The sequence below is a fragment of the Ananas comosus genome, linkage group 6 (assembly GCF_001540865.1).
Source record: "Ananas comosus cultivar F153 linkage group 6, ASM154086v1, whole genome shotgun sequence".
Classification (NCBI taxonomy): domain Eukaryota; kingdom Viridiplantae; phylum Streptophyta; class Magnoliopsida; order Poales; family Bromeliaceae; genus Ananas; species Ananas comosus.
The window spans coordinates 147,999-166,694 of NC_033626.1; the positions used below are offsets into that span (position 1 = coordinate 147,999).

Sequence of the window (18,696 nt, forward strand, 5' to 3'; positions counted from 1 at the left end):
ATTTCTAGAAAAATGAATTTAGTAAAAAACTTCTTCTCCAATTTTTCGTCTTTTTAGTTTTTTTTTTTTTGAGAGATAGGTAGCATGCTATCCGCTTCGTTTATTTATTTAGAAATAAATTTAGCTGGAAATGTGAATCAACTAGAATTCGAACTTGGAACTTCGAGTATCAATCACCAAGCCCTTTGCCACTTGCTCTAGGGACGGTTAGTAGTTAAAAGAAAATTTTGTCTTTTTGAAATTTTTTTTTTTTCAGATTTCATGAAAAATTAGAGTTTTCATGTTTCAATTTAAAAAAAAAAACAAAATACTAATTTTTCATAAAATTTGATTTTTTTTAACAAATTTATATATTTTTGCGAACCGTACAACAGAAATAAAAAAAAATTTGTGAAAAACTTTTTTTTTGAAAATTTTTGTTCACACTCTTTGGAGTAACTATACCATATAGTTTTACAGGGAACCCAAAAGTTAGGGGACTATTTCAAACTGAGATACATGTTTAGGTGTCTTCATGCATTTTTACCGAGAGGAAAGGGACGAGTTTTTGGACTATTAAACCTACAAAATTTTTTAAATATAAAAATAAACATCTAAAATTTTTATTTATAAAATTAGATCGATAAAAACGATGAATTATGTACGTGAATCATTTATCATTTTCATCTAAACTTCAAAATATATATATATATATATATATATATATATATATATATATATATATAGTACTAAATATTAAAAATAATTTTAATTTTTAAAGAAAGAGTGAATGATTTATGGTATTTAAAAAACGATAATTCATTCATTTATTATATATAGATTAATTTTATAAATAATTTTTTTACGAAACTATTTTCATAATTATAGTATGTTTCAAGTGTAATAATAAAAGTAAAAAACGATCTCTAGAGGAGAAGAGCCCCGCACTCACTCTCCCCCAACAATTCATGGCGTTCGAGCCTCCCACCGCGCTCATCCACCAACTCCGCGCGGCGCTCCGCGGCGGCGGCGGCGCCTCCTTCTCCGGCGACGCCCCTCCCCTCCCCACCGTCGAGGTCGCCGTTGCTGCGGCGCTCGAGCCCTCCTCCCCCTCCCCGCTCCGATGCGATCGGTGCCGCGGCGCGCTCCTCCGCGGGGCCCGCTCCCCCCGATGCGTCCTCTGCGGCGCGGAGCGGAGGGGCGACGCCGCGCCCCACCCGATCCCCTTCGCCTCCTCCGCCGCGTGTCGGTGGCTCCTTGATTCCCTCGGATTGGACGGATCTGTGAGTAGTAGCGGAATTGTGCCTAATTCAATGCTTTGAGCTGTTTACGGTCTCTTTGTTTGTGCTGGATCTGTGGGATGTAGTGTGAGTGATCTAGTTGTTGATTGCACGAATCGTGTGAGACGGGGTTTCGAGAGCTAAATCGTCTAAAATATCAGTCAGGATGCTCTTAATTTGAGGAAAATGAGAATAATTTAGTAGATCTTTGATGCGAGAGTTTATTATTGTCAATCGAGGCTTCGAAAGAAACTCTTAGTGCCTATTCTCCTCGATCTTGTAGTGGAAGGGAGCTTAATTGATCCTTTTTACTGTTTAGGGTTAAATACGTAGCTTATAGGTCCTTTTTTTTTTGTGCTGGATTTGTTGGATGCAGTGTGCGTGTTTGAACTTCTCGATTGCTTGAAGCATGTAAAATGGGGGCTTTGAGAGCTAAATCGTACTATAAGATTACCCAGAATAACGTTATGTTGAGGAAAATGAGAATGGTTTTGTAGATCTTTGATCTGAGAGTTGCAGCAATTAATCATCAATCATGGCTGTGGAAGGATCTCCTTGTGCCTAATAAGTAGATTTATTTTTCTCTCTGGTGAATGGAGCCAAACTTTTAAGTCAGAGAGAATATGTTGATCGCCAAATCATGTTTTAGTTTCTACAAGGAGCGCTGCTGATTGTTATCCAAAATGTGAATTTTAAAGGCATGGCGATCATTGATTAATTTTCGTTACAATATTTTAGAATTTTATACATTTTATTGGCGAGAGTACCAAGTGAGCAGTGAAACATTGATTGTCTTATCACTAACATCTCCTTTTATCACCTTTTTTTGTGGAACGAGATTGATAGCAAAAGGAGAGTGATATAAAATGAATGAAAAAGCGAAAGAATAATTGATAGCAAAAGGAGAGTGATATAAAACGAATGAAAAAGTGAAAGAATGGCAAACTTGTCTTGTTACGACAGAGGAAGAGAATTTTCTGCTTAATTTGTCCTGTTTTAGACTATCCAGCTTCAAAGTTACAAAAACTGAAAGAAAGTTTGCAAAATAATAGTCTTATTTAGAGTGAAAAATATTTATTTGCTGCCATACAGTCTTATTTAGAGTGAAAATATTTATTTGCTGCCGTACTAATCCCTTCAACATTATTTTGGGATTTCTTCTACATGAACCAACACAGAGGAGAATAATTTCTAGAAAGCATTACATCTTGAATTGTCCTGTATATAACAGTTTTTGTGATATATCTGCATGCTCTTTCTTCTAATATTTTCACACCGAAAGCATGCAATCTTTTTTACTTTGTTTTATTTACAAGTTTAATGGTGATATAACATAGGAACCCGTTATTCTGGACACTGAATCGAGTGATTCAAATAAAGGAAAGGATACACCAAAGAGTGGGTTGGTTTTGTCTGATCTTTTGGACCTGGAACTTAGATGGACTTCAAATACAGAAGAACAGGTAACTGAAACAACAAAGGAAGTGCCTACTCCCAGTACATATGCTCTAAACTTGTCAGGAGTTGACCTGGATTCTTATTTTTCTGAAGAAAAGACAGAAACACCTTCTATTGGTTCCATTTCTCATATTGATAAGTTAACAGCTACAAATCAAAGCACATACGCAGAAAGCCATACATTATCTGGCTCAGAAGACGATTTATTTGAAAATTTTCAATCTTCTGGCAAGATGATAAGTTCTCTCAGCACCAAAGATGACGAATCTGGTCCTTCATCTGCTGCGTGGGAGGCTGAATTTCAGTCTGCTAATTTTGAAACTTCGAATGCTGAAACGAGAGCAGCTGACTTTACACCTTCTGGTTCCATTTCTCACGATGATCTGTTAACCACTAGGGATCAAAGCCCAAATACAAAGAGTCATGCAATTTCTGGTTCCATTTCTCACGATGATCAGTTAATTACTAGGGATCAAAGCCCAAAAACAAAGAATCATGCAATTTCTGGATCAGAAAATTTTGATTTATTTGAGAACTTTCAGTCTTCTGGATCAAAGATAAGTTCCCTCAACACCAAAGATAGTGAATCTGGCCGTCCATCGACTGGGCGGGTGGCTGAATTTCACGCTGCTGTATCTGAAACTTTGACTGCAGAGCCTGGACCAGTTCACCGTACACCTTCTAGTGGTTCCATTTCTCACAATGATCAGTTAAAAAATACAGATCAAAACCTAAATATGGAAAGCCATGCATTTTCTGCCTCAGAAACTTTTGATCCATTTGAAAATTTTCAATCGACTCGTACAACATTAAGTTCTCTCAACACTAAAGATGGTCAATCTGGTCGTTCATCCACTGGGTGGGAAGTTGAATTTCAATCGGCTACTTTGGCTGCAGAATCCGGACCAGTTGACTTTTTGCCTTCTACTGGTGCAAGTTATCAGGATGATCGGTTAGAAACTACAGATCAAAGTGCAAATACTGAAAATCATGCATTGTATGGCTCAGAAAATTTTGACTTAAGTGCAAGTTTTCAATATTCTCCCACAAAGATAAAGTCTCTCAACACTAAAGATAGTGAGTCTGGTCGGTCATCGACTGGTTGGGAGATGGAATTTCAATCTGCTGCTTTTGACACTTCGACAGCAGAGCCCGTACAGGTTGATTTTGGCCCTTCTGCTGTTTCCATTTCGCACAATGATCAGTTAGCAACAATGGATCAAAGTGTAAGAATGGAAAGTCAAGAATTTTCTAGCTCAGAAACTTTTGATACAGTTGTAAGTTCTCATTCTTCTGGCACGAAGATAAGTTCTCTCAACACCAAAGATAGCAAATCTGGTCGATCATCCACTGGGTGGGAGGCTGAATTCCAATCTGCTACGTTTGAAACTTTGGCTGCAGAGTCCGAGCCAGTGGACCTTATGGCTTCTACTGGTTCCATTTCTCACAATGATCAGTTAACAAATATCGAGCATAGCGTAAATACAGAAAGTCATGCATCTTCTGGCCCCGAAACTTTTGATTTATTTGTAAATTCTCAATCTTCTGGCACAAAGTTAAGTTCTGTCAACACCAAAGATAGTGAATCTGGTCGTTCATCCACTGGGTGGGAGGCAGAATTTCAATCTGCTAGTCCTTCAAATAGTCAATTTGTCGGCGCTCCAAGTGTTGAGGCTACTATCAGCCAGGAAGCATCTGATCAAAATGAAACGAACAATAAAAGTGCGAGCCTAGAAGTTGGAAATGATGGGGGTCAGTCTGCATCGAGTTACTGTTGGATTCCAGATGATCTTTGGCCTATGAATAGCATGGGGCTTGAAACAGATGTTATTACAAGTATTGATGAAAATAATAGTGGTGAGCTGGATAAATTGTCTGTAGACAACAATGCAGTTCCATTTGATATGTGGCCCACTAGCAGCAACAAAGAAGTTGACCCAATTGGAAAAGTATATGATACTGATGATTGGCAAGATTTTACCAGCTCAGCTGAGGCACAAGGAGGTTCCTCAAATTTGCAGGAACAAATTGAGGTTTCGCCTTCTGAACCTCCATTGGAAACAAAGTCAGGTGATTTATGGCCTATCAGTAGCACAAACGATTCTGACAGTACGAAAGCCATAAATGGTGATGATGACTCATTTGATGAGTGGCATGATTTTGCCAGTTCTAGTCAAACAGCTCAGAGCTTTACAAAACCAGGGGATGAAAAGTTTGGTATGTATCTTGAACATCCTTTAGAGACAAAATCTGCTGGCCCTACAAGCAGTGTTAAGGAAGTTGATAATTCTAATATTATAAATGAAGATAATGACCTGTTTGACGATTGGCAAAACTTTGCTAGTTCTAGTCAAGCACATCAGAGTTTAACAAGACCAGGGGATCAAAATCTTGACACGTCTTTGAAACATCCTTCTGGAATGCAATCAACAGATACGGGACCTACTAGCAGCATTAAGGAACTTGATAATTCTAAGAGTCTAAATGAAGATAATGACCCATTTGATGATTGGCAAGATTTTGCAAGTTCTAGTCAAGGTCATCAGAGTTTAACAGAATCAGGAGGCAAAAATCTTGGCATGTATTTCAAAGATCCGTCAGAGACAAAATCTACTGGTATGGACCCTACTAGCAGCATTAAGAAATCCGATAATTATGAACTTAAAAATGACGATAACGACCCATTTAATTGGCAAGATTTTTTCAGTTCTACTAAAGTGCATCAAAATTTAGCAAAGCAAGGAGGCCAAAGTTCTGGGATGTTGTTTAAAGATCCTTCAGTCGCCCAATCTTCTGAATTGGGGCCTACTAATAGCGTTAAGCAATTGGATCATTCTGAAATTATAAATGAAGAAAATGACTTATTTGATGATTGGCAAGATTTCACGAGCTCTGGTCAAGTGGCTGGATGTTTATCAAATTCGGTGAGAGAAGCAGAAGTTCCATTACACGAAAAACCCTCGGGTTCAAAATTCGATGATCTACAAGATATGGAGTTTGGCGGTTTCATGAGTTCAGATTCCTTTTCAGAAGCGCCAGATGGTAAGAGGAGTTCCAGTGAAGATAACATTGGCAGGTGTGTGAGAGTGCTGTTACTAGATTATGCATATTGAACAGTATAAAAGCTATCCTTGCAAAAATTGACAATACCGAATTCTTGCATATAATTATTTCATTCATGATAATAGCTCAACTACTGACTGCTATGTTGTTTGATGTTGCTGATGACACATACTTTGATAATTCTTGATTTCCCTAAAAAGCGATATTGAGGTATCAACCTAGAAGGATATAAATTTCGTAACATATGGTAAAAGAGAGTTAGTTTAGGCTACTTTAATATAAGCTTTTGCTGATATCTAGTTGTTATCAGCCTGATATACATAGTAAAACTAGGGAGGAGTTATCAGCCTAATATTAGGTGTGACACCAATCCTTCTGACCAAGGCTAAGCCTTTTAGCAAAATTATCTTCTTATTATTCACCTTTGATATTTTTGGATAGTAAATCAGAGTCTCAGTTCTTTCAAGTGGAGGCATAATAGTGCTAGGACTAAATATTCCATAATCTTTCTGTTGCAACCTAATAAACACGTACTCATAGGTAGTCTTTTTGTTGTTTCCTTTCTATGACAAGCTCAAAGTTCAAAAAACTAAATGAAAGGATCTTCGATATTAATATCTTGATTCTTTGCCCTATGAAGTGTATGATTTTTATGGTAGTAGAAGCATTAAGAGTAAAACATATTTAAGAATTGTTGATGCTGTGAACTTTTATGAGTTTTATCTAGTGTTAATGATTGTGGTCTGTTTCACAAATGTATTATTCTGTAGACACTCTCAATCACTGTATTTTAATAGCCCGATGCTTAAGATCTGTTACCATAACATTACGATATCAATTATATTAATTGAGATATCGCAGGATTAATGAAGAATGAAGTGATTAGCAAATTCTTTCTGAAATTTAATCCCTTTCCTATTTATCTTGTCTATGCATATTGTTATTATTAATAATTTCCCCCCCTTATTGTAAAGCTGCTCTGCGAGCAGGGTAAATGGAAGACATGAGATTGATATTGATCCCTTCTCTACGCTGTGGGGAGCCATGGATGCTAATCACCTTTCCGTTTCAATGCCAAAGCCTCCAAAAACGGATATAGAGAAGCTGTTTTCTCAGATGCATGACTTCTCCTTCATGCCGAAAGATGATTGTCCAGCTCCAGATAAGCTCCAGAATTTGCAATCTACTTCCTGAATGCGTGGTATGTTAACCCGTACCAATTTAGCCATCTCTTTCTCCTCCTTTCAGAACAAAAAAAAAGGTAACAAAGATGGAAGACTGAGCAGAGTACAAATTTTGCATTATTTATGGTTTATGTCTTCATTTTTTTCCATTTTCCATTCGAGTTTTAGATAGTTAAAGGCACCTAGGGATTGGCTTATCTAGTCATCTCATTGTTGCTCATTTGGCAAAATTAACTCCCAAAATATGAAATAAAGAAAGAAGAAGGATTACTTCAGCATTTTTTGCTTTTATGTTGTAAAAATAGAAAACATATAAAACTACAGTCTGCAGAGCAACCGACCGCAGCATTTATTATTATTATTATTATTATTTTGTTTAAAACCGTCCTAAGTGCCTTTATCATGTAAAGCTTGAAAAACAAATAATGCAAACGATGCCGGTGGTGTGCTCTATTCTTTTAAATATGTCGATTGAGATCTAGCTGACCGCCTATTTCTCGATTGACAATTTGACATGGGTCTTGATTGCGATCGCAGGTTATCGAATCCCTTGCTGGGGAGAAATGATTGCCTGGTCCTGTTCCACTGATGACCACTTTTGTATAATTCAGTTCAGAGACCTTATAATCTAAAACAAAACCATGAGATATAACCTGCAGCATCTAAAAGACCTGTATGCTAAATATAGCAAGTAATTTTTATGCAGTGAACAATTGCCTTGTCTGCATTGTTGGTTTTCCAAACTCCTTGGATCCTATGCACTAGATTTCTAAACCTTATAACTTTTATTATATTGTGTTTTCAGATGTTGCAGCTCATATTTATCAGTTTTTAATCACAAATCCTCTAGAATGAATTGTAGCGGGCAGTTATTGGACACCGTGACGGTCCGGGTTGAGGCAATCATTTCTCCGTGATGAGTCATGGGTGAGAGGACAAGATCATGTGCTATTGGGATTCAAGTATTGCTTATAATAAAAAGAACCGAAGTGATTACGAAAGCAAATTATGATCCTTGTCGCGAGGAAAACCCTGCGCCGAAGGAAGGAAAAGGAGATCGATGACAAATTAGTTGTTGAATATCTTAAATATCCTCGAGATTTTTGTTTGTGTGTATGCTTTCGTGCAATTTTTGTTGTTTATGTTTATACTTGTGAGTGATCGTAGTTTGAGCGAGCATCAATTCATTTATTATTTGTTTTTTTCATGCATTAGTAATTGAGAGTGTATATGAGCTTGTATTTTCCTGTAGGTAATAATTGTCTCTATTGTCAGAGTAAAAGGACATGTAATGACAAATACAACGATCCAAATCTAGTATCTAAATCTAGCAGCAAAACTAATTAACTACATCTCCAAACAAGTTATAGAAGCAGTGTTTTTACCTAACAAAAATTCCATTCTATTTCATGGTGTGTGAAATGTGAATGAAAAGCAAAATTTCAAGGTAAAAATGTATGGAGGATCACTCCACTTTTGGCCATAGTCCCCCCAACTTCCAAATATTTGGATTTGAGCTTTTATGTATATAACTATATACTTAGTTACCTTAAAATTTTTATCAAATTAATGACTCCATTAATTGCAAGAATTAGTTGAGGATCTCAAACTCTCAACCTGAAAAAAAAAAAAGAAAAAAGAAAAAGTAGAGGGGTCTATTTCAAACAAACCTGAACTTGAGGGGGTCTCCATGCATTTGGACCAAATTTCTAATAATTAAAGGCCAAGTCAAAAACACGTGTATGAGTCGTATGACCACTTCTCCAACACCTCTCTTAACGCCCTTCCATTGATTCCAACGGTTTGCAACTCCTCACTCCATTGCAAAACCCTCACGCAATTTAAGGGCAACCCCTCATCTAAATATAATTATTTTCTTATTTTTCTTATAGAGACGGTTAAACGTAATAGAAGGGAAATAAAAAAAAAAACCTACTCCTCCCTCTCTCTCTCTCTACCCTTTTGAGGAGTTAGGGGTGGAATCAACGAAGAAAAAGAGGACCAATTTTTTATTTTTTCCTTCTTTTTTTTTGCATGTGAGAAGAAGAGAACTTATACATATATATATATATACACACACACAGTGATATCTATCTATTGAAGCAGTTTTAATTTGTTTTATTGTATAATTAATGGGGAAGTATCCTGAGGTTAAGGATGGGGAGGGTGGAACATGTCCATTGGTGGCAGTGGCCATTGACAAAGACAAAGGGAGCCAAAATGCACTGAAGTGGGCCATAGACAACCTTGTAACCAAGGGCCAAACCCTAGTCCTTGTGCATGTCAACACCAAGTGCAACTCTGGTAAGTTTATGTCAGACCCTTCTGAACATTCCCTCTGCTCTACATTTAAGTTTTCTTTAAAAAAAAAAAGTTGTCGATCGATCGAACCATACTAAATCTTTGCAATGCCAAAAGTTTCAGCCTCAAACAATTGCGAAGGTTCGGAAAAAATTTCGCCATAGTGCTTAAATTTGGCGAATTTAGATGACTGACGGAAATGGCAGCATGGTACTTGATCATAGCAGTTTCTGATTCGATGTGTTTCAGGGGGCCAGGAGGATCCTGCTGGATTCAAGCAGCCGACCGATCCGCAGATGAAGGAACTTTTCCTCCCGTTCCGCTGTTTCTGCACGCGTAAAGACGTCAGTATCATGCTATTTTCGATCTCGACATTTGCTTGTATAAGAGAATAACATACTCAGCACAGCTATAACAGTGATTTAGATAGTCAGGAAGCTATTTTTCTGAGTTAAGTTGAATAAATTTGGCAGATACATTGTAAGGATGTGGTGCTCGACGACCCGGATGTGGCAAAGGCGATCGTCGAATTCGCAGCCCACGCCGCCATTGAAAAGCTAGTCGTCGGTGCCCCGACAAAAGGAGGATTTGTTAGGTAATCTTTTCTATTTCCTCAGCTTTGATGCGAGCTATGCTTGCGAATTAACGCAAACAAATCGACCGAGGCTTCGCCAAGCTGTTGATATTCCTGGCACTGAATTATTGCCTTAAAAGAAAAAAGGCAACAAGTAGAAGAAACTAGCACACAGGCATGCAGTTCTTAATTTAATAATCTTCTCTCTCAGAAGATTCAAGAACACAGATATCGCAAGCAGCGTATCGAAATCAGCACCGGACTTCTGCACCGTTTATGTGATATCCAAAGGAAAGGTTTCTTCCCTGCGGAACGCCGTCCGCGCGGCCCCAACCGTCTCTCCTCTCCGAGTTCAAATCCAGAACCAGCCGAGCTTGAAGCCCGAGCCCGTCGTTACCCAGAACAGACTAAGCATCAAAAGTTTGTGACCATCCCTACTTGTTATCAAACAAAATAGTTAGTAGTGCTTCTTCCATTTCCTAACAGAAAAGAGAGTTTTCTTCGATTTTCAGGTGATGCAGCTCCAGAGCATTTGCTGTTACATGACAACTCTATCAAGTAAGTTAATTGTAACATGCAGTTCATACATAAAGTGTAACAAGAAGAAAAGAAAGAAGTGCATTACTTGGCTTTGTCTTGTTATTACTGTTGATGTTTACAACTTCTATCGGCACAGATCGATCTTTCCGATAGCACTTTAATTTGAAGAGTTGGGTGAAGGTTATGTATCTTCTTGCGACAGGTCTCCATTTACGAGGGGAGGGCGGGGCACGACGAGAAAGTCGTACGCCGATCTCCCGATGCCAGACTCCACCGACATATCGTTCGTTAGCTCTGGAAGGCCGAGTGTCGACCGTTGTCCGTTCCCTCCGAGGTTGTCTAGTGGATCCGAAGGCTTTGACAGCAGCTTCGAGATGGTGCGAACGCCACATAGATCGATGGACTCGTACTCGACTAGCAATGAGTTCTCTCCATTCTCACAAAGCAGCACCGGGACATCGTGGTCATCACAGGCCATAGTAAGTGTCCGTTCGACCTACTTGTCGCATTCTAGGGAGCTAAGATAGGTCCCTGAGTCCCAAAAGCAGAAGCCCCAATTCGAAGGTTCTTTTCAGACTACAGCAAGAAGCTGCTTGGAAAAAAAATTTGACGTAAATGCTGTTAAAACCTTTTTCAATAGCTCATCGCACGTCTCCAAAAGCTCCAGTAAGACCAAACAGGCCTAGTTGTAATTGTCGATCCATTTTTCACAGGCTACAATACAGAAAACCAAACTTAAAATATCACGGTTTGCACTTTACCTTCCTCGAGATACCAACAACTTAGAGATTAACGTATATACCTTCTTAAGCTCTGAGACAGCAGATAAGCTATTCACTTGTATAAACTAACTTGCTATTGCGAACACTTGCAGGAAGATGTGGAAGCAGAGATGAAGAGACTGAGGCTGGAGCTCAAGCAAACAATGGATATGTACAGCACAGCATGCAAAGAAGCACTCACAGCTAAGCAAAAGGCAAGAACAAATGAACAGTACACCAGAAGCTTTTATGATATGCATAACGACTCATTTTTCTCAGAGAATAATATCTTTAATAATCTTTTATATTCACTATGATATAGGCAATGGAACTCCACCGGTGGAAGGTCGAGGAGGAACAGAAGCTAGAAGAGGCGCGCTTGGCGGAAGAAGCAGCTTTGGCTCTTGTGGAGAGAGAGAAAGCCAAGGCAAAAGCAGCGATAGAGGCAGCAGAAGCCTCACAGAGGATCGCAGAGTTGGAAGCTCAGAAGAGGATCCATGCAGAGATGAAGGTGCTGAAGGAGACTGAGGAGAAGAAGAGAGCGCAGGATGCGCTCTCGCATACTGATCTCCGGTACCGAAAATATACAATAGACGAGATCGAAGTGGCCACTGAATACTTTGCAGAGGCCCGTAAGATCGGCGAGGGCGGCTATGGACCTGTGTATAAGTGTTATTTGGATCACACGCAGGTCGCCATCAAGGTTTTGCGGCCTGATGCAGCTCAAGGGAGATCACAGTTTCAGCAAGAGGTATGGAACTTTCTGCTAAAATTTCGGAATTTGCAACACACATTCCAGGTATTTGTGTTGCAAATATGTAGAATTCAGAAAAGCATGAACTTAGCTAGGTATTATTCCACAAATTCTATATGACATTCATCTCTAACATTCACTGCAATTCGATAAAATCTCATCAATTCTCATTCCATTAGTGGTTCTCTAAATTCTAATGATCATCAACAGGTTGAAATACTCAGCTGCATTCGGCACCCGAACATGGTGCTTCTCCTCGGGGCCTGCCCGGAGTACGGCTGCCTCGTCTATGAGTACATGGCCAATGGCAGTCTTGACGACAGGCTGTTCCGCCGAGGCGGCACCCCGCCCCTCTCGTGGCCAGACCGCTTCCGCATTGCTGCGGAGATAGCAACGGGCCTCCTCTTCCTGCACCAGACCAAGCCGGAGCCACTCGTTCACCGCGACCTCAAGCCGGGCAATATCCTCCTCGACCGCAACCTCGTCAGCAAGATCAGTGACGTCGGCCTGGCCCGCCTTGTTCCCCCATCTGTCGCTGACAATGTCACGCAGTATCGCATGACGTCGACGGCCGGCACCTTCTGCTACATCGACCCGGAGTACCAGCAGACAGGCATGCTGGGTGTAAAGTCAGATATATATTCTCTTGGCGTCATGCTGCTGCAGATTCTGACGTCGAAGCCGCCGATGGGGCTGACGCACCACATCGGTCATGCCATCGAGAAGGGCAAGTTCGCGGAGATTCTAGATCCCGCGGTGCCTGATTGGCCTGTTGAAGAAGCACAGCGGCTTGCAGAGATAGCACTGAGGTGCGCGGAGCTCAGGCGGAAGGACCGGCCGGATCTCGCGACCGTTGTGCTGCCAGAGCTCAACAGGCTGCGGATGCTGGCCGAGGAGCACATGCAGTACTCCTCGCTTCGCGGCAGCATGCACGGCTCGCCTATGCAAAGCCATCAGGTACGTTACTACTATATATGCCTGTTAAGTTTCTTTTTTCTTTTTTTTTTTGCCTTTCAAAAATTGGTGAATAGAGTTTGCCCACTACACATAATCAAACAAGTCAAATGTCCACTACAGACAGTTACTCATTTCAACCAAATTCTTGTTCAATATGAAAGAATGTGGTACAAATCTATGCTCCAAAATTTTCAATTAAACCTATGATTTTTCGTCTCCTGCAGGATGTGATGAGTGACCCACTATTTGCACAATCTGGATATAGCTCAAGAACCCAATCAAGTGGATCTTCGATTGCCGGACGAAGATCAAACGCCACATAACAAAATGTTGTTCAACAACACCACTTAAGGTAAAACATTCGGCGATCCACATAACAGCTTAGGAGTTATTCGAAACACAAACTGACTTACACATACATTTCTACGGTTGTGCAGCTTCCTCAACAAGTGCAGTGAGGAAAAAAGAAACTGATTCAGCTTCGCGGTAAACGGCCACAATTAGGACAAAGCATATTTATGTTTAAAGAAACAGCTTTTTTTCACCCTTAAGCTTTTGTTTCTCCTGACAGAGGGAGAGACATGTATGAGACTCTATAGGAGGTACTGTTAACTGGTGCATGCGGAGAGCCCAGGAGTTTTGTGTTATTGCTGTTGGAAACAAGTTGTAAGTCACATGATCATGTTAAAAGGCTCAAGAAACATAATAGTTTCTTTTTCTTGTGAAACAACAGTATATATGTATCAATATACCTAATATTTATAGTTTTGAATTCTTATAGCTTCTATATATGTAACCATCAGGAACTTAAAAGGCATATTGGGAACCATTTGCTTTAAAACATTTGATTCAATTTATATTTACTTCAGATAACCATACTTGAACTTGACGGTAGGCCTAGTATCTATCTATCATGTCACCGCATCTACTTGTCGATATTAAGTTTTCGTTGCTCGGTACATCCATCACCCATTGGAGTTGATTGGGCTCCTTCACTAGATTTTGGCCCAAAGAAAGTAACTTAATTGACTGGTCTAATTAATGATGCCAGCATAATTAATCTGCATTCCAGCTTTGAGTTTTCTCACCCTCCCTTCAATTTCTTCCCCTTCTACATCTTCCTCCTATTACTCTTTTTCTTTTCTTCTTTCCCAGCATCCTTTCCTCGGATGTTTCAGGAGAGGTTAGATGCTCTTCATCTAAGCTAAGCACTCAATGTAGGCCGGCAAACCAATACTTTGCAAATTTAAAAGTTTTTTTTTTCTTGTACAGAAATTAGTTTGATTAAAACACCAGTTAAATCATGTATGAAGAACCCCTCCTAAAAGTATCCTCTTTTGGGATCTAGAGGACACTGCATACCTTTCCTGGACCATTACCTCCATAAATGGGGTTCTTTGCATCTTTCTGTATCTGTATATTACTTTTTACTCTTTTATAGAATATCCATTTCTATGCATATTTCCCTCTCCACCAAAAAGAGTTCTTTTCCTCTTCCAATGACCCTATATTGGTATCTCATATCTGCTGTTGCCAAAGGGAATCTATGCTAAACTAATACACCAACTACACTGATAAATTGAAATATGCAAAAAAGAGAGACAACCAGAACAAAAACCAACCATACATTTGATTAGAATAGTAAGAAAAGATGATACAAGAATAAAGAGAGGAGAGCAAGAAAAGAAAAGGGATTGATTCCAATTTCATCATCATCAACTCTAATCCTTGGAGAGAATATAGCACACAGCCAAGAACAGGCACACCATCATTTTCTTCTTCCTTTTCAACCACCTCTTCCTCATTCCTCCATTAATCTAAGCAAAAAAAGGAAAAAAGAAAAGAATAATCCCCCGTGTGACTTCTAACCCAAATTTGAAGGTTTGAAACCCATAATACCATTACTACGTCATCAAACAATAAAGGTAAACAAGGAAACAATGATTGAAAATGTAACGCCCCAACATTTCCACATCGATGGAAAAATGATTTAGATTAGAATATTTGAGGCTTCACACGCTAGTAATAATAATTAGGCTTAAGCATTTTTGGGTCAGTGGTATAGGCCCAATGAGCTATTATTGCTAACGGGTTGGATCGTTATAATTGGTATCAGAACCGAATACCAATTGAAAGCGTGAGAGTCTATTGAATGAAAAAATGAGGCCTTACACGCTAGTAATAAAAACCGAACTTAAGTATTTTGGGCGAGTGGTTTGAACCTAACGAGTTTTTATTATTAGCGGGTAGAATATATGAGGCCTCACACGCTTAGTAATAATAACTGGACTTAAGTATATATAATTAGAATATAGAGTATAATAACTGGGCTTAAATATTTTGACCAGTGATTTGGGCACAGCGGGTCGAGTTGTGACAGGGAGGGAAAGAAACACTGCTTTTTCATAAACCTAATTGGGAAAAATCCGATTTTTACCGCCAACAAGACATTAATTTCTCTCCTTTCTAAGAATTTGATATAAAAAGAGCGCCTTTTTACTACTATAGGGGGATCAGATATATTCATTCATAGTTAGTAAGTAGTAACCAAATTGAATGTATGCATCATTACCATCACCAACGAGATGACGATGACGACGATGAAGAGGAGGTGGCGGCGGCGGCGTTGCGAGAACCGTAGTATTGCGTGATGAAGGGGTGCTGCAGGAGCTGTGCGGCGGTGGGGCGGCGCGAGGGCTCCTTCTGGAGGCAGGAGCCGACGAAGCTCCGGAGCTCGCGGGAGGCGGTGGGCGGGGCCTGGGGGGGGTCGGCGTAGCAAATGGCGCACATGAGCGAGGCCCAATCCCCCCTCCTCCCGAGGCCGTCCCCGAAGGGGAAAGCCCCCAAGTAGAACTCGAGGATGCTGAGGCCGAAGCTCCAGATGTCGCCGGCGTAGCCGTCGTAGTTGCCGTCGTTGAGCTCCGTGTTGATGCGCTCGGGGCTCATGTACGCGACGGTGCCCACGGCGGAGTTGCAGGTCGGGTCCAGGGTCTGCGCGAGGATGCGCCCCACCCCGAAATCCGCGATCTTGACGCGGCGCGCGGCGGCGTCGACGAGGAGGTTCGAGGGCTTGATGTCGCGGTGGACGATGCGGCGCCCGTGGAGGTATTCTTCTTCTGCTTCTGCTTCTCCTCCTGCTAGGCAGGGAGAAGGAGAAGGCGGAGAAGAAAATCTGGAGGAGGGGAGGAGGAGGAGGAGGAGGAGGAGGCGGTACCGACGCCGCGGGCGCCGACACCGGTACCGCCGCTGCGGCAGCAAGCGCCTCGACCTCGCGCACGCCGCACACCCCTCGCCCTCGCCCCCGTGCCACACCTACCACGCCGTGGCCGGGAGCCCCGACGAGATGCGCGACTTCCACGAGGTGCCCTGCGTGCTGCTGCGCCACGCCGAGGCGTAGGCGGCGCTCTAGCTCTAGGACGCGCGGTGCCTGCTGGGGCGCCACCACGCCACGGTGCGGTACACGCTGGCGCGCCCCCTCTAGCTCTAGGACGAGCTCATGTACCTGCCCCCGAGGGAGCTCCCCGCGGCGTAGCGCAGGCTCGGCGACGAGCGGCTGCAGCGGGCGGTCCACGAGCCGCCTTAGCGCNGCGGAGGAGGAGGAGGAGGAGGAGGAGGGGAGAGGGGGAGGAGGAGGAAGAGGAAGAGGAAGAGGGAGGGGGACGGCGACGGAGGAGGAGTCGCGGACGGGGAGGGGGAGGGAGAGGTCGGGGCGGCGCCGGGCCCGGTTCTCCGCGGCCCCGGTCTGCGCCTGCCGCCCGGTCCGAACCGGTCCGGCTCGCATGGTTCGCTCCGCTTCGGTTCGCTTTAATGAGACCGGTCGGAATAAGGGAGTAGAGAACAAGAGGAGCGAATAAGTGAATAGAGAGAGAGAGAGAGGATTAAGGTTTAAGCATAATAAGAGGGGACTGAGGAGAGAGAGAGAGAAAGGAGAAGCACATAATAATGTGGATAATAACAATAAAATACATGAATTGGGGAGTATGGTTATATTATATTATATAATATAATATATATATTATAATATATATATATAGTGAAAAAGAGAGGAGAAGGGTTGGAGGAATTAGGCACTTATTACTAGCTTTTGCTCCTTTGACTTGGTTTTTTTTTTTTTTTTTTTTTTTTTAAAAAAAAAAAAAAAAAAAACGAATCCCAAGTTCCCAACTCCTCATCTCTCTCTCTCTCTAAATATATATATATCTATATGTGGAAACGCTGTATCTCCAATCCCAAACNATCTATTGGATTAGGGGATGCATTAAAGCAGTTTACTTTCAATGTGTACGTAAGAGAATAACTATTATTATTATAAAGTGTTTCATGTTAGTTAGCAACATGTGTAAAGTGACCTCACATTGATTCATAATCAAAAGTAGCATTACATATATATATATATATATATATATCTAGTTGATAGAATAAGTTATTTAATAACAGTTTATGTGTTTATAAATTTTTTATGTAATTGCAGACTAAGAGCTTTCTCTGTCTCTTATAATGATAATAATAATAATAAAAATAGACAGATATAATTAGTTTTTATGGTAATATTTTTTGTATGTATGTATAAAGTTTAATGGATTTTAGAAATCTAACTTGGCGAGACCAACACGTTACATTGGACGTTTAATTTGGACTATTTATGTTGTTTTGGTAGTTTTGAGTTAAGAGTCCAATCCACGTGCTTTGACAAATGAAACTAATAAGAGATTTGTTTGGTGTGTGTAATATATAAGTTGACCATGATATTGGGAGAGATGTACCTTATGTTGATGTACACGTTGGTGTTAACGCATATGCAAGGGTCCAAATGGTTTATGTAAATTTGTTTTTTCTACCTAGCTACTTAATTAATTGACCAAGAAATTAAACATATTATATAATAATATGAATGAATACACATATTCCATTCTTCAAGCCACTCAACCATACCCATATTCATCTTCCTTGATCTTGATCTGTCTCTCATTCTTTGTGTAGAGACTACAGTTCTTCACATAATCATGTGCTTATACGAAATAATTAGTATATTTAAATTTAAACTAAATAAATTTGATGCATTTAATTTGTTTTTAAACTATTTTTGTTTTAGTTGGCTCACGCAACCTGTCTGACTCATCAATAATAACTCGTGTAATAGCGATTATATATATATATATATATATATATATATATTGGATCGTGCTTAATTAGACGTAGAGATTCAATTTGATTGTCAAATGGTCGTGTTTGAATTGACCTACATACGCGGTTCTAATGTATGTGGCATGACTTAGTTCCATTTGTAACTTGTCAACTTAGAAAATTTCTACCCTAAAATCATACCAATTGTTGACTCATAACCATAAAATCCTGGGTGGTAGTTGACATGTGGGTTCTCTACTTATCTTTTAATTACTTTGATCATTTATTCTCAATTCCCTTCTTGAAGTTTCTTTCCATTAGTTGATTTCAAATTTAGACTTCGAATTTCACAACTCAGAGAGAGAGAGAGAGAGTTTTTACATTTTAATTGGGGTGGTGTTGTTTGATGAGAATGTTTCAAACTAGGGGTTAGTTTAATTTTGGACCATGACATGATGTATTTATTGTACCCACCAAATCAACAAAGTCCACCATGCAGGAAAAAGGAATTGGACCCATGCAGTGACTTAGGTAGTACACACCATCAACTTGTTTTACAAATTTAAACTTTTTTAAAGGAAAAGAAAAGAAAAGAAAAGAAAAGGAGTTGTTGGGGGGTTAAATTTTAAACTTTAGATGTGGATTGGGGTGTTATATATTGGATTAAATTAATCCAAATACTTCAACCATCTTAATGGTTTTTAAAAAAGAGAAAGTCTTC

The 18,696-nt window shown here is 40.3% G+C and overlaps 3 protein-coding genes and 1 long non-coding RNA gene across 7 annotated transcripts; 2 read left to right on the top strand and 2 right to left on the bottom strand.

Annotated features, from left to right (window-relative positions):
* Positions 892-8,263, top strand: LOC109711839. Of its 3 annotated transcripts, none has more exons than XM_020235135.1 (4): positions 892-1,262; positions 2,597-5,793; positions 6,755-6,981; positions 7,502-8,263. In XM_020235135.1, the coding sequence occupies exons 1-3, from the start codon at positions 948-950 to the stop codon at positions 6,972-6,974; spliced, it is 3,732 nt and encodes a 1,243-aa protein (XP_020090724.1). In that variant the 5' UTR covers positions 892-947; the 3' UTR covers positions 6,975-6,981; positions 7,502-8,263. The 3 variants fall into 3 exon arrangements, with proteins under 3 accessions (XP_020090724.1, XP_020090725.1, XP_020090726.1); XM_020235136.1 differs by having other exon boundaries at positions 7,770-8,263; XM_020235137.1 differs by having other exon boundaries at positions 893-1,262; positions 6,770-6,981.
* LOC109711840 (U-box domain-containing protein 52-like) lies at positions 8,681-13,392 on the top strand. 2 transcript variants are annotated; one of them, XM_020235138.1, is made up of 11 exons: positions 8,681-9,268; positions 9,515-9,609; positions 9,739-9,860; positions 10,051-10,259; positions 10,352-10,397; positions 10,582-10,858; positions 11,254-11,355; positions 11,463-11,891; positions 12,105-12,851; positions 13,076-13,203; positions 13,289-13,392. In XM_020235138.1, the coding sequence occupies exons 1-10, from the start codon at positions 9,097-9,099 to the stop codon at positions 13,172-13,174; spliced, it is 2,298 nt and encodes a 765-aa protein (XP_020090727.1). In that variant the 5' UTR covers positions 8,681-9,096; the 3' UTR covers positions 13,175-13,203; positions 13,289-13,392. The 2 variants fall into 2 exon arrangements, with proteins under 2 accessions (XP_020090727.1, XP_020090728.1); XM_020235139.1 differs by having other exon boundaries at positions 8,682-9,268; positions 10,054-10,259.
* LOC109711841 lies at positions 9,161-9,835 on the bottom strand. Its single transcript, XR_002216694.1, has 2 exons — positions 9,743-9,835; positions 9,161-9,593 (listed from the first exon to the last, which is right to left on the bottom strand). It is a non-coding gene; the product is annotated as an uncharacterized LOC109711841 (long non-coding RNA).
* LOC109711594 (mitogen-activated protein kinase kinase 5-like) lies at positions 14,452-16,873 on the bottom strand. Its single transcript, XM_020234731.1, has 2 exons — positions 16,164-16,873; positions 14,452-15,985 (listed from the first exon to the last, which is right to left on the bottom strand). Exons 1-2 carry the CDS (start codon positions 16,630-16,632, stop codon positions 15,426-15,428), a joined length of 1,029 nt encoding a protein of 342 aa, XP_020090320.1. The 5' UTR covers positions 16,633-16,873; the 3' UTR covers positions 14,452-15,425.